General features: G+C 44.6%; 2 protein-coding genes across 2 annotated transcripts; both read right to left on the bottom strand.

Annotated features, from left to right (window-relative positions):
• LOC102183723 (olfactory receptor 139) lies at positions 6063–7010 on the bottom strand. The gene has a single exon (XM_005693398.2). The coding sequence runs from the start codon at positions 7008–7010 to the stop codon at positions 6063–6065; it is 948 nt and encodes a 315-aa protein (XP_005693455.1).
• Positions 13891–14838, bottom strand: LOC102183450 (putative olfactory receptor 3A4). The gene has a single exon (XM_005693397.1). The coding sequence runs from the start codon at positions 14836–14838 to the stop codon at positions 13891–13893; it is 948 nt and encodes a 315-aa protein (XP_005693454.1).

Here is a 15686-nt window from a genome sequence, read left to right as displayed (position 1 = left end):
GTTTAGTCTCTAAGTCACGTCCAACTCTTGTGACCCCATGGACTGTAGCCCACCAGGCTCCTCTGTCCATGGGATTCTCCAGGCAACAAAACTGGAGTGGGTTGCCATTTCCTTCTCCAGGGGATCTTCCCAACCCAAGGATTAACCCTGGGTCTCCTGCATTGCAAATAGATTCTTTACCCAGTAAGCCACCAGAGAAGGGCCACCAGGGAACATTATACTTATCAACACACTAATTCTGTATTTTAATTTATTTAATTTTCAGAGTAATCATTTGAATTGTGTGCTATGATTCCCGTTTCATAAATGAGAAACTGGGGCCCACGGAGGGTAACTGATCTATCTGTCCAGTGTCACATAGCTAATAAATAGCAGTGTCTGCCCAGAAGCCAGGCCTCCCAACTTCTGGGTCCACTGCTGACCTCGCTTGATCACAGCTAGTTTAATGCGACAAGGAGCATGGGTTGCTCAGCTTGCTGCCCGGCACGTGGAGGAAGCTTGATTCACATTTGCTTTTCCATATATCCTGGCCTGGGCAACTATTAGTAAATACCAAACAAAGGTCTGAAGTCTTTTAGGGCCTTAATATCCTAATCTCTTCAGATCCTACAAACATAAACTCTGAAAACAAGTGTAGATGTTTTCTGGCTGATGTTCCAAGATTCCTTCCCAAGTTCACTTCTTTCCGTCTCAGTGACCTCTGCCTCTCGGGCTGTCACATCTCTGCCTGGACCACTGCTACCGCCTCCAGTCTGGGCATCTCTCCAGTTGCCACAGCCCAAGAACCAGACTTTATTCATCAGAGCTCCACTGTGCATGAGTTATTCCTGGGCATAACCTCCTGCTCTCAATCCTATCACCTGTCCATTTAATTGAATTACCTAAGGCCCCCTTTTCCCCATAGCCTTTGGTATCCTGCGGGAGGAGGGGGTCTGAGTATTTATCATAGAATAGATGAATGAAAAAAGGTGCAAGATATGTGGAAGGAAGGAATGGCTTTGAAAGCTCATGTGGCCTTAAGTAGAAGAGGCTGGGTTAGAAAGCAAGTCTCTGGATACCCTAAGGTTCTCTTCTCTAAGCTGTCGTACCTTTCCCATTTCCGAGACTCGTTACACTGAGAGTCAGCATCACTCTGTTTAGTTCAGAAGTCTTTGGTGATTTCTTAGAGGCAGTCATGGAGGAAAGCAAAAATACTGGGCTGTGAGTCAGCACTTGCAGGCTGCCCTACTAACTTAACCCTATATGCATCCGAGCTCAGTAACTCAGTCGATCTGATTCTTTGTGACCCCCAGGGACTGTAGCCTGCCAGGCTCCTCTGTCCATGGTAGGCAAGAATACTGGAGTGGGTTGCCATTTCCTTCTCCAGGGGATCTTCTCCACCCAGGGATCGAACTGGTGTCTCTTGCATCTCCTGCACTGACAGGAAGATTCTTTACCACTGGACCACCTAGGAAGCCCTACTAACCCCATGGCCTTTGGAAAATCACTTAGCTTCTGTTTTTTAGTTTCTTGTTTTTTGAATTTGCAAAGTGAAGATAATAAAAACTGGCCTTCTTATTGATATTTTCTAATTCTGGTCCTCATTGTGGATGATACTCCTCTGTGCAGATGCAAGATTCAAATGAGAACACAGATTTCAAAGTGCTCTGTGAATATTGTTATGTGCCAGTAGTATAACAAGGAATCATACTACTTTCATAATTTTCTTGGGTTCTAACAGTGCCTTTGTCTCTGTGACACATATGGTGGACCTCTAGATAGTGACAAGGGTGTGGGAGAAAGAAGCAACGTGAAAATGTTTCTGAGAACTTGTCCAAGGAGGCATATGTGTTATAGACGCTTATGGTTTATAAAATGACATTAGCTGAGCTTAGCAGATGGATCCTGGCTGTCCTCAATAAGCTCACATTTGTGTTGAAGGCCAAGAACATTTGGAACAAGTTTCTTTGGATATGAGTTTTCTGAAGTCAGGGTGGCTGGACCAAAATATCTCTAGAGGTTTCTTTAAGCTCCTAGAGGCCATGACCCTATATCTGTGGCACAAGGAATCATGAAAATCTACATGAGTCCCCACCAAAATGAGTCACTACCTTTGACTGGAATTACATAAAAAAGATTCAAAACTAGGCAGAAGTGCAAGGGTTTTAGGGGGAGGAGGTGTGCTGGTGCTGGTGTAAGGTAGGCATTCGTGTGGAATGGAGGGTGAAATTTGAATTTTCAGGGCCAGGAGATGGGACAAGGGGAAAGGTCCCCCTGGGGTATTTTCTAATGCTAGAGATGCTTGGGTTTGGCTCTCATCTTAGAAGAGGCAGCATGGATAAGATGACCAATGGCTACTTTATGTCTCTCTGGAGCCTGTGAATCTAGATCAAGTGAAGCCCGTGGCCTTATATTGGAGGGATAAGCAACTTACTTTTTTTTTTTTTCCTCAAAGATGAGGATGACAGAGGACATTTTGAAGGCTGGAGAGAAAATACTGCAGTCGATTCATTTTACTCCTCCCACTCCCATATCCACCAATAGCATTTATTTAAAAATTTTCTATATTACAGAATTCAGTGACTGTGTGCTCCATCTCTCAGTCGTGTCTGACTCTTTGCGACCCTGTGGACTGCAGCCCACCAGACTCCTCTGTGCATGGGATTTTCCTGGCAAGGATACTGGAGTGGGTTGCCATTTCGTCTTCCAGGAGGTAGTCTTGACCCTGGGATGAAACCCAAGTCTCCTGCGGCGATTCCATTGGCAAGCGGATTCTTTACCACTGAGCCACCTGGCAAGCCACAGAATTCAGTGAGAAACTTCAAAGAAGAGTAAACGGAGGGACTTCCCTGGTGGTCCAGTGGTTAAGACTCTACGCTTCCACGTCTAGGGGCATTGTTCAATCCCTGGAACACTCCCCTCACCAAAATAAAAATCCTCATTCGTCCCAGTAGGTCATTCTATAGGATTGCAAGTAAAATAATAAACAATATGAAAAAAAAAGAGTAAATGGAGTAGAAAGTGAAAGTCCTTTTGCATTTCCCACCCCTCTGCCCAGTCCAATTCTCCTCTGCAGTGGAAATCACCACCTAAGACTCAGGGGTTGTTCCCCAGCACTTTTTGGCTCGATACACAGTACATGTCACATCATTACCACTTTGTAAATTCAGCAATATGTGCTGTACATCTTTTCATGTCAATATATTCATTCTTCTTTTTAAACAAAAATACGCTTTTCATTAAAATTATTTATAACACATATGAATTGCTCATATTTGCAGAGCAGAGTTAAAAATTATTCACTTCAGGACATCACTTAAAGAAAGACACTTTGTCATACTGATTAGCACTCATTTATTATTGTCAACCCACCCTCTTAATGTGTTCCAAGTTGAATGGATCCCACTTTTGGATGTTGCAGGCTTTCAGAACCCTGGGGCTCCAAGCTCCAATTAGCTTTTGCTAATTAAAAGTTCTCTTCCATTTCTTTGCAAGAGGGAGACACTTCTGGCTCTAACTTCAGGCAGTTTCTTTTAGTTCTGGGGGAGAAATGGCATTGCAGTTCACACATAAAATCCAGAAAGTTTCTTCCTGTTAGGGCTAGCTCAATGACTGACTATATCCTCAGAAGAAAGCTTCTCTTTCTTTTTTTCTTTTCCTTTCATATCTTAAGATCTTGGGTTTCGGGCATTTAGAAAACATCTGGCCGGTTCACTGACCTCCCATGTCGAACACACATTTCCTATCACAGGTGAGGAATACCAGTTGATGGTTATCAGTTCCTAGTAGCAGCTGATTGATCCATGAGATGGCTTTATGCACTCAGCACTGTGCTGTGAATTTGAAGACATGTATAATAGAAAACATGGTCCTTGTCATTAAGGAGCTTACAATCTAGTCAGGGAGAGCCAAAAAATAGCTGCAAGGAATACAGAAATGATGATGATGTCTTTCTTGCTCAGCAGGGCACACCCTTTCGGAGGAGATTACGCACGTGCAATAAAAGTGAAGAGAGGCATGAGTCTCCTGACAAAGAAAAATCCTCGCTGAGCTAGAGGCTGGGGCTGAGAAAGACTGAGGGGAGAGGCCGGGAAGAAATGAGCGACAGAGAGACATGACATCCCCGGCGAAGGTCTGGATGTGATACAGTGGTCATCAGAAAGAAATCGGATGACGTGGAATGGGATAGACACTGCGCCAGGGGCTTAATCAGGCATCGTGGGTGGCCTGAGTGCGGAGGGGCCCAGGCCCAGAGGCTGCAGGGCCTGCCACCAACCACTGGCAGGGGAACCGGACCTGATGTGGGAGACAGCTGTCTTCAGGAAAAATAGAGAGAGTGACGGTGGGAACCTTCATTTGACTGGGGAATAGTCTCAGACACCTTGAGGGGCCAAGCTGCCCTCCTCATCAATTAATAAGCGTGTTAGGTAAGGTCCCTCTTCTCAGACTTCCAACGTGTGGACCAGGAAGTGTCTGAAAGATTCACGGAAAAAAAATTCTAGAAACAGTCACAACTGCATGTGAAATCAACTCTCATTCTAGTCACTGTTCTTCCATGGGTTTCCTCAGTTTCGTTCTTTCGGTAAAATCTTGGTTTCCAGTACTCATTCAGTGGTAACTTGCAAACTTCTATTTCCCTTCGTTTTTCACCTTCACTGATTTTCTATACATATTAGATAGAATGCCCTCTTATAAATCGGTGTACTTTGCCAGGAAAAATAAACACTAAACTAACTATTCTGAATGCTGCTTCTCAGGAGATTAATGATGACCCACTCCCGAGTTTTCAGTAGAGAGGCTGGGGGAGAGAGTTCACACAGTGACGTGAAAATGTGTTGTTCCCACTCATGGTTAGTCAGGATGGGGACCCTGGTTTTAGGAAGAGGTATTTGATAGTGTTGCTCTAAAGAAGATGCTGGAAGGTACTCTGACAGGTCTCCACATCCTGTTCCCAGGCTATGCCAAACCTTAATTCCACAATCATGGGTTTATTTCCTGAAGAAGAATCTTTTTAAAAAACAGACTCCATGCATGAGTGCGTACTCAGTTGCTTTAGTCATGTCCAACTCTTTGTGACCCCATGGACTGTAGCCCTCCAGGTTCCTCTGTCCATGAGATTCTCCAGGCAAGAATACTGGAGTGGGTTGCCATGCCCTCCTCCAGAGGATCTTCCCAACCCAGGGATCAAACCCAAGTCTTCTCCATCTCCTGCATTGCAGGTGGATTCTTTACCATTGAGCCATCAGGGAAGTCCCCAGACCCAATACTCTGATACAGATATGCTAGTTGCTCAATTGTGTCTGGCTCTTTGAGAGCCCATGGACTGTAGCCCACCAGGCTCCTCTGTCCATGGGATCTTCCAGGCAAGAATACTGGAGTGGGTTGCCATTCCTTCTCCAGGGGATCTTCCCAACCCAGGAATCGAACCTGGGTCTCCTGCATTGCAGCCAGACCCACCATCTGAGCCACTTTACCACCTGAGCCACTAGGGAAGCCCAAAGATACAAACATGTCTTATCTTAAAAAGGTTAAGGCAAACATTTTAATTAATATTTTTAATGTATTTCAACTGAACAGTCATTGAATTTTAAAAATACAACATAATTTATTTGTGTCCCACTTCCTGACCCATAGTATAATTTTCTCCCATTTATCCTTTAAAAACATATTGATATATTTATTTGGATGTGCTGGCTCTTACTTGCAGGATCTTTGATCTTCAGTGCAGCAGGCAGGATCTTTTGTGAACACTTATTTGCGGCATGTGGGATCTAGTTCTCTGACCAGGGATTGAACCCAGGCCTCTTGCACTGGGAGCATGGAGTCTTAGCCACTGGGCCACCAGGAAAGTCCCTTCTCCCATCTGTCTCTAATCCATCTTTCATCAGTTATTTAGATACTCTCTTCTCTAAGCTTTAGCCTTTCTCCCCAGTTCATGGCAAACCACATTCTACCATGGCCTGAGTTACCTACTTTCCTTCTTAGTCCACCCTTGAATATCCTCCTGCCCACAGCTAAGCCTTCAGCACAAGAAAGTGGGGCGTTGCTCAAGGAGGGAGAGGCATCTTGACACCCCTGCCTTCTCACTCAGGGGGCCGCTTCCCCGTCAGCAACCTCTTCAGGGCACCCTGCACATCCGGGTTCCGGAGGCTGTAGATGAGTGGATTCAACATGGGGCTGACGACAGTGTTGAGGATGCCAATGCCCTTGTCCTTGTCTGAGGCGGACACGGAGCCCAGGCGCATGTAGCTGAAGAAGCCGGTTCCATAAAAGATGCAGACCACGGTGAGGTGGGAGCCACACGTGGAGAAGGCTTTCTTCCTGCCCTCTGCCGAGCGGATCCGCAGGACTGCAGCTGCCACGTGGGCATAGGACACCGAGATGAAGATCAGGGGGACCACCCCCATGAAGGTGGCCCCCACAAAAAGAAGCTGCCCATTCAGGTGGATGCTGGAGCAAGAGAGCTGGAAAAGGGGTGGAAGGTCACAGTAGAAGTGGTTGAGCACGTTAGGGCCGCAGAAGTCCAGCACAGACACAGCCACTGTGTGGGTCAGAGCATTGATGAAGGAGATGGAGCAGCAGACGGCCACCAGGGCTCCCTGGATGTCACGGCTCATGCGGATGCTATAGGTGAGGGGCTGGCAAATGGCCAGGTAGCGGTCGTAGGCCATGGCTGTCAGGAGGTGACAGTCCACTCCAGCCAGGAGGTGGAAAAAGAAGAGCTGTGAGATGCAGGCTGCATAGGGAACTCGGCATTGGTGGGTTAGGAGACAGACCAGCATGGGAGGAACGGTGACAGTGATGCACCCAATGTCCAGCAGAGAAAGGTTCCCCAGGAAGTAGTACATGGGGGTGTGGAGTTTGGGCTCCACAAAGATGGCGGCCAGGATACTCAAGTTGCCCCCAACTGTGATCACATAGGCAAAGAGGAAGATGGCGAAAAGGATGGGTTGCAGTTCGATGTTCTCTGTTAGGCCAAGAAGGATGAATTCAGTGACCACAGTCTTGTTGCCCCAGGCACCTGGCTCCATAGGCCACTGCTGAGAGACGTAGAGTGAGAAAATGTGGGCCTGCTGAAAGGGGAAGCTGCTGCTGCTGCTGCTAAGCTGCTAAGTCAACTTCAGTCGTGTCCGACTCTGTGCGACCCCATAGACGGCAGCCCACTACTTAATCTGTGTCTGCTGGATGCTAGGGATAATGGGGCAAGTACATTTATTGATGGAATGGATACTGATTAGAGCTTGAGCAGGATCCCCATGGCCCTTACAATGCTAGACATTAACTCTTGAATTTCCAGCTCAGGTTGAGATCCAGAGGATCCCAAGAAAGGGGCTGGAACAGAGGAAACTGCTCTGAGGACCCAGGACAGTGGCTGTTGATCAAAATGAGATGGAAGGGTTTCACTATTTTGACAGCTATGAAGGTTGTATCAGTGTAGAGTGACTGACCTTAGGAAATCATAGGCAGATTTTCCTAAGTTAACATTAAGGCACGCCCAATCTGGGTATGAATCAACAGCAGTGACACAGTACAGTGTCTCATGACACAGTGACAAGAGTTTAGCCTTGCTCTGAGCAGAGGTTCATCTCTCTCCTGAATGCATCTGTCTACTCCCACTTCTCCAGTCATCCCCACCCTGCCTGTCCATGCAAGGTGCAGTGTGCCTCGGGTCCTGTGGTCCAATTTGCCTTAAGTAGTTCTTTCTCTACACAAAGATGTTCACAGTCTCTCTCTCTTTCTCCTTCCCTCCCTTTCTCCCCCCTCCTCTCCTTCCTTCTGTCTCTCTCTCTCTCCCTTTCTTTCTCCTGGTATATAAGGACAACTCAGCACAGTGGAAAGAGCTGTGGAGTTAAGAGTCTAGATGCTTGTGTTATAAACAAGCTTCTATTACTAGCATCAGGACGTTGGAAAAAGGATAACAGAAGGGGAAAAGAAGATAAGAGGAAGGGAGGAAGGAGACAAAGAAAGGGGGAAAAATAGGAAGCCAACAGTTACTTGAATATAAACTTTTTGTGAAATATTTTACTCCATTTAAATTTCACAGAAATTCTTGAAGATAGCTAATCATTTTAAAATGAGAAAAGGAAAGCTCAAAAAAAGATATCCTGTTTTAAGTTCACATGTGTAAGAGTTTGTTCTGGAGAACTTGTATTTTGTGCTTTTATTTTTGCCAACCCCTTTGCCAATATCTCAGTATCTATCATCTATCTATATGTCCATCCATTTTCCCTTCTGCAATATGAAAGGCTATATTGTATTCTCTAGGTTTACTTAGAGGTATTTGTTGTTCAGTCACTAAGTCGTGTCCAACTCTTTGTGACCTCATGAACTGCAGGCTTCTCTGTCTTTCACTATCTCCCAGTGTTTGGTCAAATTCATGACCATTGAATCAGTAATGCCATCCAACCACTTCCTCTTCTGTTGCTCCCTTCTCCTCCTGCCTTCAATCTTTCCCAGCATCAAGGTCTTTTCCAATGAGTCTGCTCATCGCCAAAGTATTGGAGCTTCAGCTTTAGCTTCAGTCCCTCCAATGAATATTCAGGATTGATTTCTGTTAGGATTGACTGGTTTGATCTCCTTGCTGTCCAAAGGACTCTCAAGAGTCCTCTCAAGCATCACAATTTGAAACCATCAATTCTTTGACACGCAGCCTTCTTAATGGTCCAGCTCTCACATTCATACAAATACTGGAAAAACCATACTTTAACCAGACAGACTTTTGCTGGCAAAGTGATGTCTCTGTTTTTTAATATGCTGTAAGACACTATAAATATTGATTTCTCTGCCCTGATCAACCTAAATACCCACCCTTGCCTCTCCCCAGACTTTTCATTTCCCCATTCTTGACCCTAATCTCTTCCCTCTAACTTCCTCTACTTGCCAGCTCTGACCTTCGTCCTTCTTGTCACTAAGAGTAGAGAACGCCACCGTTGCATTTCACTGCCACCCCCTGAATCTGATGATGGCTCAGTCCTTTATTCTCTAGCACCAAGGGAAAAGCTACCTGAAGATCATGTGGGCTCTTCATCCACACTTACTCACGAAGGATGGGAAATTAGCAGTCCTGGTGCAGAGGCACTTACCTTTCTACTCCGAGTTCCCAGATGGCGGTTCTTGTAGAGAGGGGAGTGAATGCCAAGCTGACCCAAAGTGGCCCGTCTCCAGAAGCCTTATAGAGGAAGTGACGCCCGGAACGACAGAGTGTGTCTTGGTGTTCTCTCTGTATTTGGGAGCTAACAAGCCCTTAGGGGCCCTAAAAATGACACACTCCCCAGGGATTGCACCAGAAGCCAGAGGCAGACAAACAATCTCAGTCCTTCAGTCCTTAAGGGTTTCTCTCATCTGCCTAGCATTTTGGATTTTATTAAAGGAACATTAGAGTCACAACTTCATTCCAGGCTCCTAATGCTCCTGAGAAAGGATACAGGTTCCATATTACTGATGGGAAAAATAAGAACTAGAGGGCTCAGTTGACTTGGCAAAGCCAGAGAGGGTGTCCCTAGTGGAGCTCAGGCTGGTTTCCAGATTCACTGATTCTGGTACTGTTTCTCTCATTTATTTTCTACACTGGGTTTTTTAAGGTATGGCTTTTAAAAGTTTAGGGTCAATATGTACACACTGCTTATTTAAAGAGGTTGCGATGGCAACCTCTGATCTGATTTCTTTCCCTATGGTTTTGGTTTTTTCATAGTGTCACATAAATGAAATCACACATTATGTAGACTTTTTAAATAATTGGATTCATTCTATTAGCATGATCCTTCGGAGATTCATGCCTGTTGGTTGTAGTAGTAGCACATTTCAGCAAGTCATATTCCACGTATTGCAATTTGCTAAGGTATTTATCAGTTAATGAATATTTGGATTGTTTCCAGATTTTAGCCATTACAAATAAAGATACAACTATGTTCAGACAATTCTTTGTGTGGAGACATGTTTTCATTTCTCCTTGGAAAATGCCTTGGAGTATAACTGCTGCTGCTGCTGCTATGTCACTTCAGTCGTGTCTGACTCTGTGTGACCCTGTAGACGGCAGCCCACCAGGCTCCCCAGTCCCTGGGATTCTCCAGGCAAGAACACTGGAGTGAGTTGCCATTTCCTTCTCCAATGCATGAAAATGAAAAGTGAAAGTGAAGTCGCTCAGTCATGTCCGACTCTTAGCGACCCCATGGACGGCAGCCCACCAGGCTCCTCCATCCATGGGATTTTCCATGCAAGAGTACTGGAGTGGGGTGCCATTGCCTTCTCCAATAACTGCTGAAACCTACTTAAGTGGATGTTTAATTATAAATGAAACTGTCAAACTGTTTTTCAAAGTGGCTGTACCATTTTGAATCCCTCCCAGCAATGAATGAGATTGCCAGTTGTTCATCAACACTTAATATCATCAGTCTTTTTAATATTAAACCTCTCTATTAGGTGTGCAATAGTATCTCATTGTGGTTTAACTTTGTATTTCCTTAATGATATTGAGCATCTTTTCATGTGCTTATTTACCATCTGTATGTCATTGATCAAGTATTTAAATAACTTGCTCCCCTCAATAAAAATTAGTTGTTTTTCTAGTTCTTGTTATTTTTAAATATATATTTTATTAAATATAAAGGATACTAGCCTTTAATCCATGTTTTGTAAATAGTTCCCCAGTCTGTGACTTATATTTTCATAAACAGTATCCTTTAAATAATAGACATTTAAATTTTTGATGATATCCAATTCATCAATTTTTTCTTTTATAATTCATGACTTTTGTATCTTATCTACAACATTTTTGTGTTGATTTGCAAACTGGCCCCACACAGAGAAGGCAAGGAGAGATGAGAGAAAGAGGCAGACCACTCTGGATTGGCAGGTAGTGTTTTTCCTGCTTCATTTTAGGTACTCAATGAAAGTTTTTGGAATCAATTAATACTTTAACAAAATTATACTTTTATGGACATAGGTAAGGTTTTGTTCAGTGTCAGGTCCAATTTAGTGGCAAGTCTGTGCCTCTTTTCTTCTCCCTAGATAGTGCCTAACTGTTGAGACCATCTTCCCTAAAATAAGACAATGTGTGTGTTTGTGTGTGTGTGTGTGCGCGCGCGCGTGTGTACTCAGTCGCTCAGTTATGCCTAGCTCTTTGTGACCCCATGGACTGTAGTGTAGCCCTTCAGGCTCCCCTGTCCATGGGATTTTCCAGGCAGGAATACTGGAGTGGGTTGCATTTCCTTCTTCAGGGGATTTTTCCCAACCCAGGGATCGAATCCACTTCTCTTGTGTCTCCTGCATTGGCAGGCAGATTCTTTACCACTGAGCCACTTGGGGAACCCCCCAAATTAGACAGTGATTCATCCTATTGATATTACTTGAGTGCCTTATGTGCTAGTAGAATTTCCTATAAGTTGAGGGTTCAGAAAGAATCAGAAAATTCTAGGAAACACACATACATTGCAGATCAAAACTTTTCTCAACAGTGACAAAAGCAGAACATCAAATGTCTGGATCAGGGGTAACAAACTGCTGTGCCTACAAGGGCAAGGCAAAGGGTGTGGTGAGTTGGAAGCCCGGCAAATTGGAGGGTACTGGTCCTCTCTAATGAGGTCTATAGAAATTTAGTCCTAGATGATTGCTGACAAAGAAGGATGTGGGTCCACTGTTGACAAATTTCATTCTGTAAGAGCTGAAAAGCATGTGTGCTTAGTTGCTCAGTCATGTCTGACTCTGTGTGACCCCATGGGCTGTAGCCTGCCAGGCTCCTCTGTCCCTGGGGATTCTCCAGGCAAGAATATGGAGTGGGGTGCCATGCCCTCCTCCAGGGGATCTTCCGAACCCAGGGATTGAATCCAGGTCTCCCTTATTGCAGGCAGCTTCTTTACTACCTGAGCCCCCAGGGAAGCGTCCTGATTACTTTCAAATCTTATAAACTACATGTCTGTGCTTCAGGTACAGCTGGGAGTCTGAAAACCGGTGAACTCGGTGAAGCACACACAAATGTTTCCTTTCCATTACTTTTCTAAGTGTAAATATACCTGACTATCAGAATAATAAATTCACATAGAACCTTTTTCCCAAGGTTCCAAGTGGTGTGTTTAAGTATCAGCGACTCTCCAGAGCCAGCTGCAGTAATTTGAGCATACACTCACTAACCCCTATCTGTGGGACATGCCTCCTTGGCCTCCTGAAGCACTCTGGATAAATCTGCCTCCTGGCAAGGGAAATTTAGCTTTCTGTTTCACACAATTCTATTATTAAAAAAAGAAAACACTCTTAAGCTATAAAATAAGACTTTAGTAATTAAAGCAATATACCTTGTTCCAGATTGGGAAAATCAGTAATACAAAGGTGTCAGTTCTTCCTAAATTTATACATTGACACTCTGTTAGAAATTTACAAACATTTCAAAATTAATTGGAAGAATGATTATAAGTAGTTGCAAGAATGAGTATGGCAAAGACAGACCAATGCCAGGGAAATGAAAGTAATAAGAAATACCTTAACAACTACATATTAACTTGTGTTTTAATACCATAATGATTAAGAAGAGCATAAAAGAGCCCAACAACAGACCCCAAACTAGAAGGATATTAGGATGATAGTGAAAGGGTGATTTTATATCAGTGGGGAAAGAATCAATGAATCTATTCCTTTGAAAATTAAATAAAGGTTCTTTCTAGGTTCATTGCAGCCCTCCATCCAACAAGATTATTTCAACCAAAGTACATTCACTAAGAGAAAGTTATAAAGTCCATTTTATTCTGTCCATTCAAAGGAATGCTATGTAATCTAGAAAAAAATGAGTAAGATCTCTATTGAATGTCATGGAAAGATATCCATCTATGTCATTCTTTTATTAATATGTTATCACTATGTTATTAAGTGAAAAAAGCAGGTTATTCTATTTTTACAAATATATATTAGGTACAAGCTTTTTAAACAATTATAGACTAAATATCAAAATGATTTTCTCTGAAATGAACTTCTGAGTAATTTTATTCTTTTCATACTTCCTAATTTTTTATTAAGCATGCATTTTTATTGCATTATATAAAAAGATGTTTAAAGCTATAAATGGAATAAATGACGTGGTTTTCTCCTTTTAGCAATGCAGAAGGAGAGTTCGGTTCTGGTTTATGTCCAAGAAGGCAAAGGTCTGCAGTCAGTCAGTCGGGGAGACTTGTCCAGGTGAGTGGAAACTCTTTAATTAGTGTTATTATTACTCATATTTTTTGTTATTGTCAGCCCAATATTCTACCTCATCTCTATGGTTTTTCTAAACAATGCCTTGCCCCTTGGATTTTGGTTTTAAACTTTGTTCTCTTTGTGTTGGTTTATTTGCTAAAGCCAATCTCCAGCAATTCCTCTACCAGCCTCTTCCAGCTGCTGTGGAACAAACTGTCAATTTATTAAAGAAACAAAACTTCTTACTCCATGTTTTTATTTTCTAAAAAATATTTTTCCTATAACACTGACTTTCCTTTTCTTCTGTCCCCTCTTTCTTGTCTGTCCCATCCATCCCACTTTACAGATACCCTTCTCCTTTGGAATGATGTATTACTTTTAAGAGGCAATAGAGACAGTGCCCACCTAGATTTAAATCACAGCTCTGACATTCTTTAGCTGTGTGACTTTGGGCAAGGTACTTAACCTCTCTGAGGTTCGGTTTCCTAATCTGTAATTTGTAAATCTGTGCCTGCTTCATAGGGTTGTTCTGAGGGTTAAATGGCTTAATAGCTGTCAGTCACTTAGAAGAGTGGCCTGGCGCATGGTAATCATGATATAAGTAACAGCTACTGTTGTTTTTATTGTACTTTCCTTCCTAAGCCAGTTTCTGATTTGATTTCACCATGTTCACATTCCATTTGCACTAATCGCAGTACCTCTTGGAAGCAGTTAGTGGAGCCATGATATTCTTTAAAGCCAGAGCAAGAAATCTCATGTGGGGGGCTGTCTCCCTGTGAACACCCGTCTCAGGGCGCCCTGCACGTCGGGGTTTCGGAGGCTGTAGATGACAGGGTTCAGCATGGGGCTGATGACCGTGTTGAGGATGCCAATGCCCTTGTCCTTGTCTGAAGCCTCCCCCGAGCCCAGCCGCATGTAGCTGAAGACACCTGTGCCATAGAAGATGCCCACCACGGTGAGGTGGGAGCCACACGTGGAGAAGGCTTTCTTCCTGCCCTCCGCTGAGCGGATCCGCAGGACTGCAGCTGCCACGTGTCCATAGGACACAGTGATGAGGACCAAGGGGGCCACACCCATGAAGGCTGCTGCTACAAAGAGCAACTGCTCGTTGAGCTGGATGCTGGAGCAGGAGAGCCGGAAGAGCTGCGGGAGGTCACAGTAGAAGTGGTTGATCACATTGGGACCGCAGAAGTTGAGAGTAGATACAGCAACAGTTTGAGTCAGCGCGTTGGTGAAGGAAAAGACACAGGACATGCCGGCCAGGGCTCGCTGGATTCCCCAGCTCATGCGGGTGCTGTAGGTGAGGGGCTGGCAGATGGCCAGGTAGCGGTCGTAGGCCATGACGGTCAGCAGGAAGCAGTCCACTCCGGCCAGGAGGTGGAAGAAGAAGAGCTGGGAGAGGCAGGACCGATAGAGAATGCTTCTGTTATTGGACATGAAATGCCCCAGCATGGCAGGGACAGTGACACTGATGCACCCGACGTCCAGCAGGGACAAGTTCCCCAGGAAGAAGTACATGGGGGTGTGGAGTTTGGGTTCAGCGAGGATGGCAGCCAGGATGCTGAAATTGCCCCCCACAGTAGCTACATAAGCGAGAAGGAAGATGATGAAGAGGATGGGCCGTAGAGCTGGGGTCTTCGTGAGGCCCAGCAGGACAAACTCAGTGACAACGGAATCATTTCCTGAGGCTTCCGGATCCATGACTCTCTCCCACCGGCAGTAGAACCAAGTAAAGCTAGAGGGTGCCGATGGTGACAAATGGAGAATCAGACTTTTTTTTTTTTTTAAACTGGAGTGTAATTGCTTTACAATGTTGTGTTAGTTTCTGCTGCACAACAAAGTGAATCAGCTGTATGCATACACATATCCCCTCTCTCTGGAGTCTCCCTCCCACTCCACCCCCCATCCACCCCTCTAGGTCATCACAGAGCACCAAGTTTGGGCTCCAAAGTATTGACCTTCTACTGAATAAGAAAAATGTAAAAGGAGCCTTTGAGCAGCATGAGTTTCCAGGCTTCATTTCCAGGTAGGGTGAGTGGATACCCAACTCAGCCGCCTCCCTGGATGCCCAGTTGAGCTCTCAGGCCAGAGAAGCAGACACCAAGACTCCGAATTCTCTTCTCCAACTCCACCAACACTTGGCTTCTTGCTGTTCTGTCTCCTGGTTCTAACTGCATATCATCCAACACACACACTATCGTGGACCTGGGGCCACATGAGGCTAAAGACTTATGGTGCTGTGTCTTGCCCACATGCTTGATCACTGACATAATGTCTTCCTTTCCCCACCCCTGGGTGGTCACACTAATAACACACAGTGATCCACCACAACCTCTGGCTCAAGGATGGATATTGAAGTCACTCACATGGAGTCTGCTTCAAATGGGAAGAGGCTGGAGTTGGAGCTTCCTGGGCCAGGGGTGGGGGGTAAGATGGGGGTGGGAGGTGGGCCAAAGGCATAAGGCATGAGCAGAGGAAAATGTTTTCTAATGATTAATGTTGAGAATAAAGTCAAGTCCACAACGGATCAACCTCCATCTAATGGTCTG

The sequence above is a fragment of the Capra hircus genome, chromosome 19 (genome assembly GCF_001704415.2).
Source record: "Capra hircus breed San Clemente chromosome 19, ASM170441v1, whole genome shotgun sequence".
Classification (NCBI taxonomy): domain Eukaryota; kingdom Metazoa; phylum Chordata; class Mammalia; order Artiodactyla; family Bovidae; genus Capra; species Capra hircus.
This window is presented reverse-complemented; position numbering and strand designations above follow the sequence as displayed.

Bases quoted from the DNA above. Each gene is read 5' to 3' on its own strand.
- LOC102183723 (XM_005693398.2), bottom strand. From the start codon at position 7,010: ATGGAGCCAGGTGCCTGGGGCAACAAGACTGTGGTCACTGAATTCATC.
- LOC102183450 (XM_005693397.1), bottom strand. From the start codon at position 14,838: ATGGATCCGGAAGCCTCAGGAAATGATTCCGTTGTCACTGAGTTTGTC.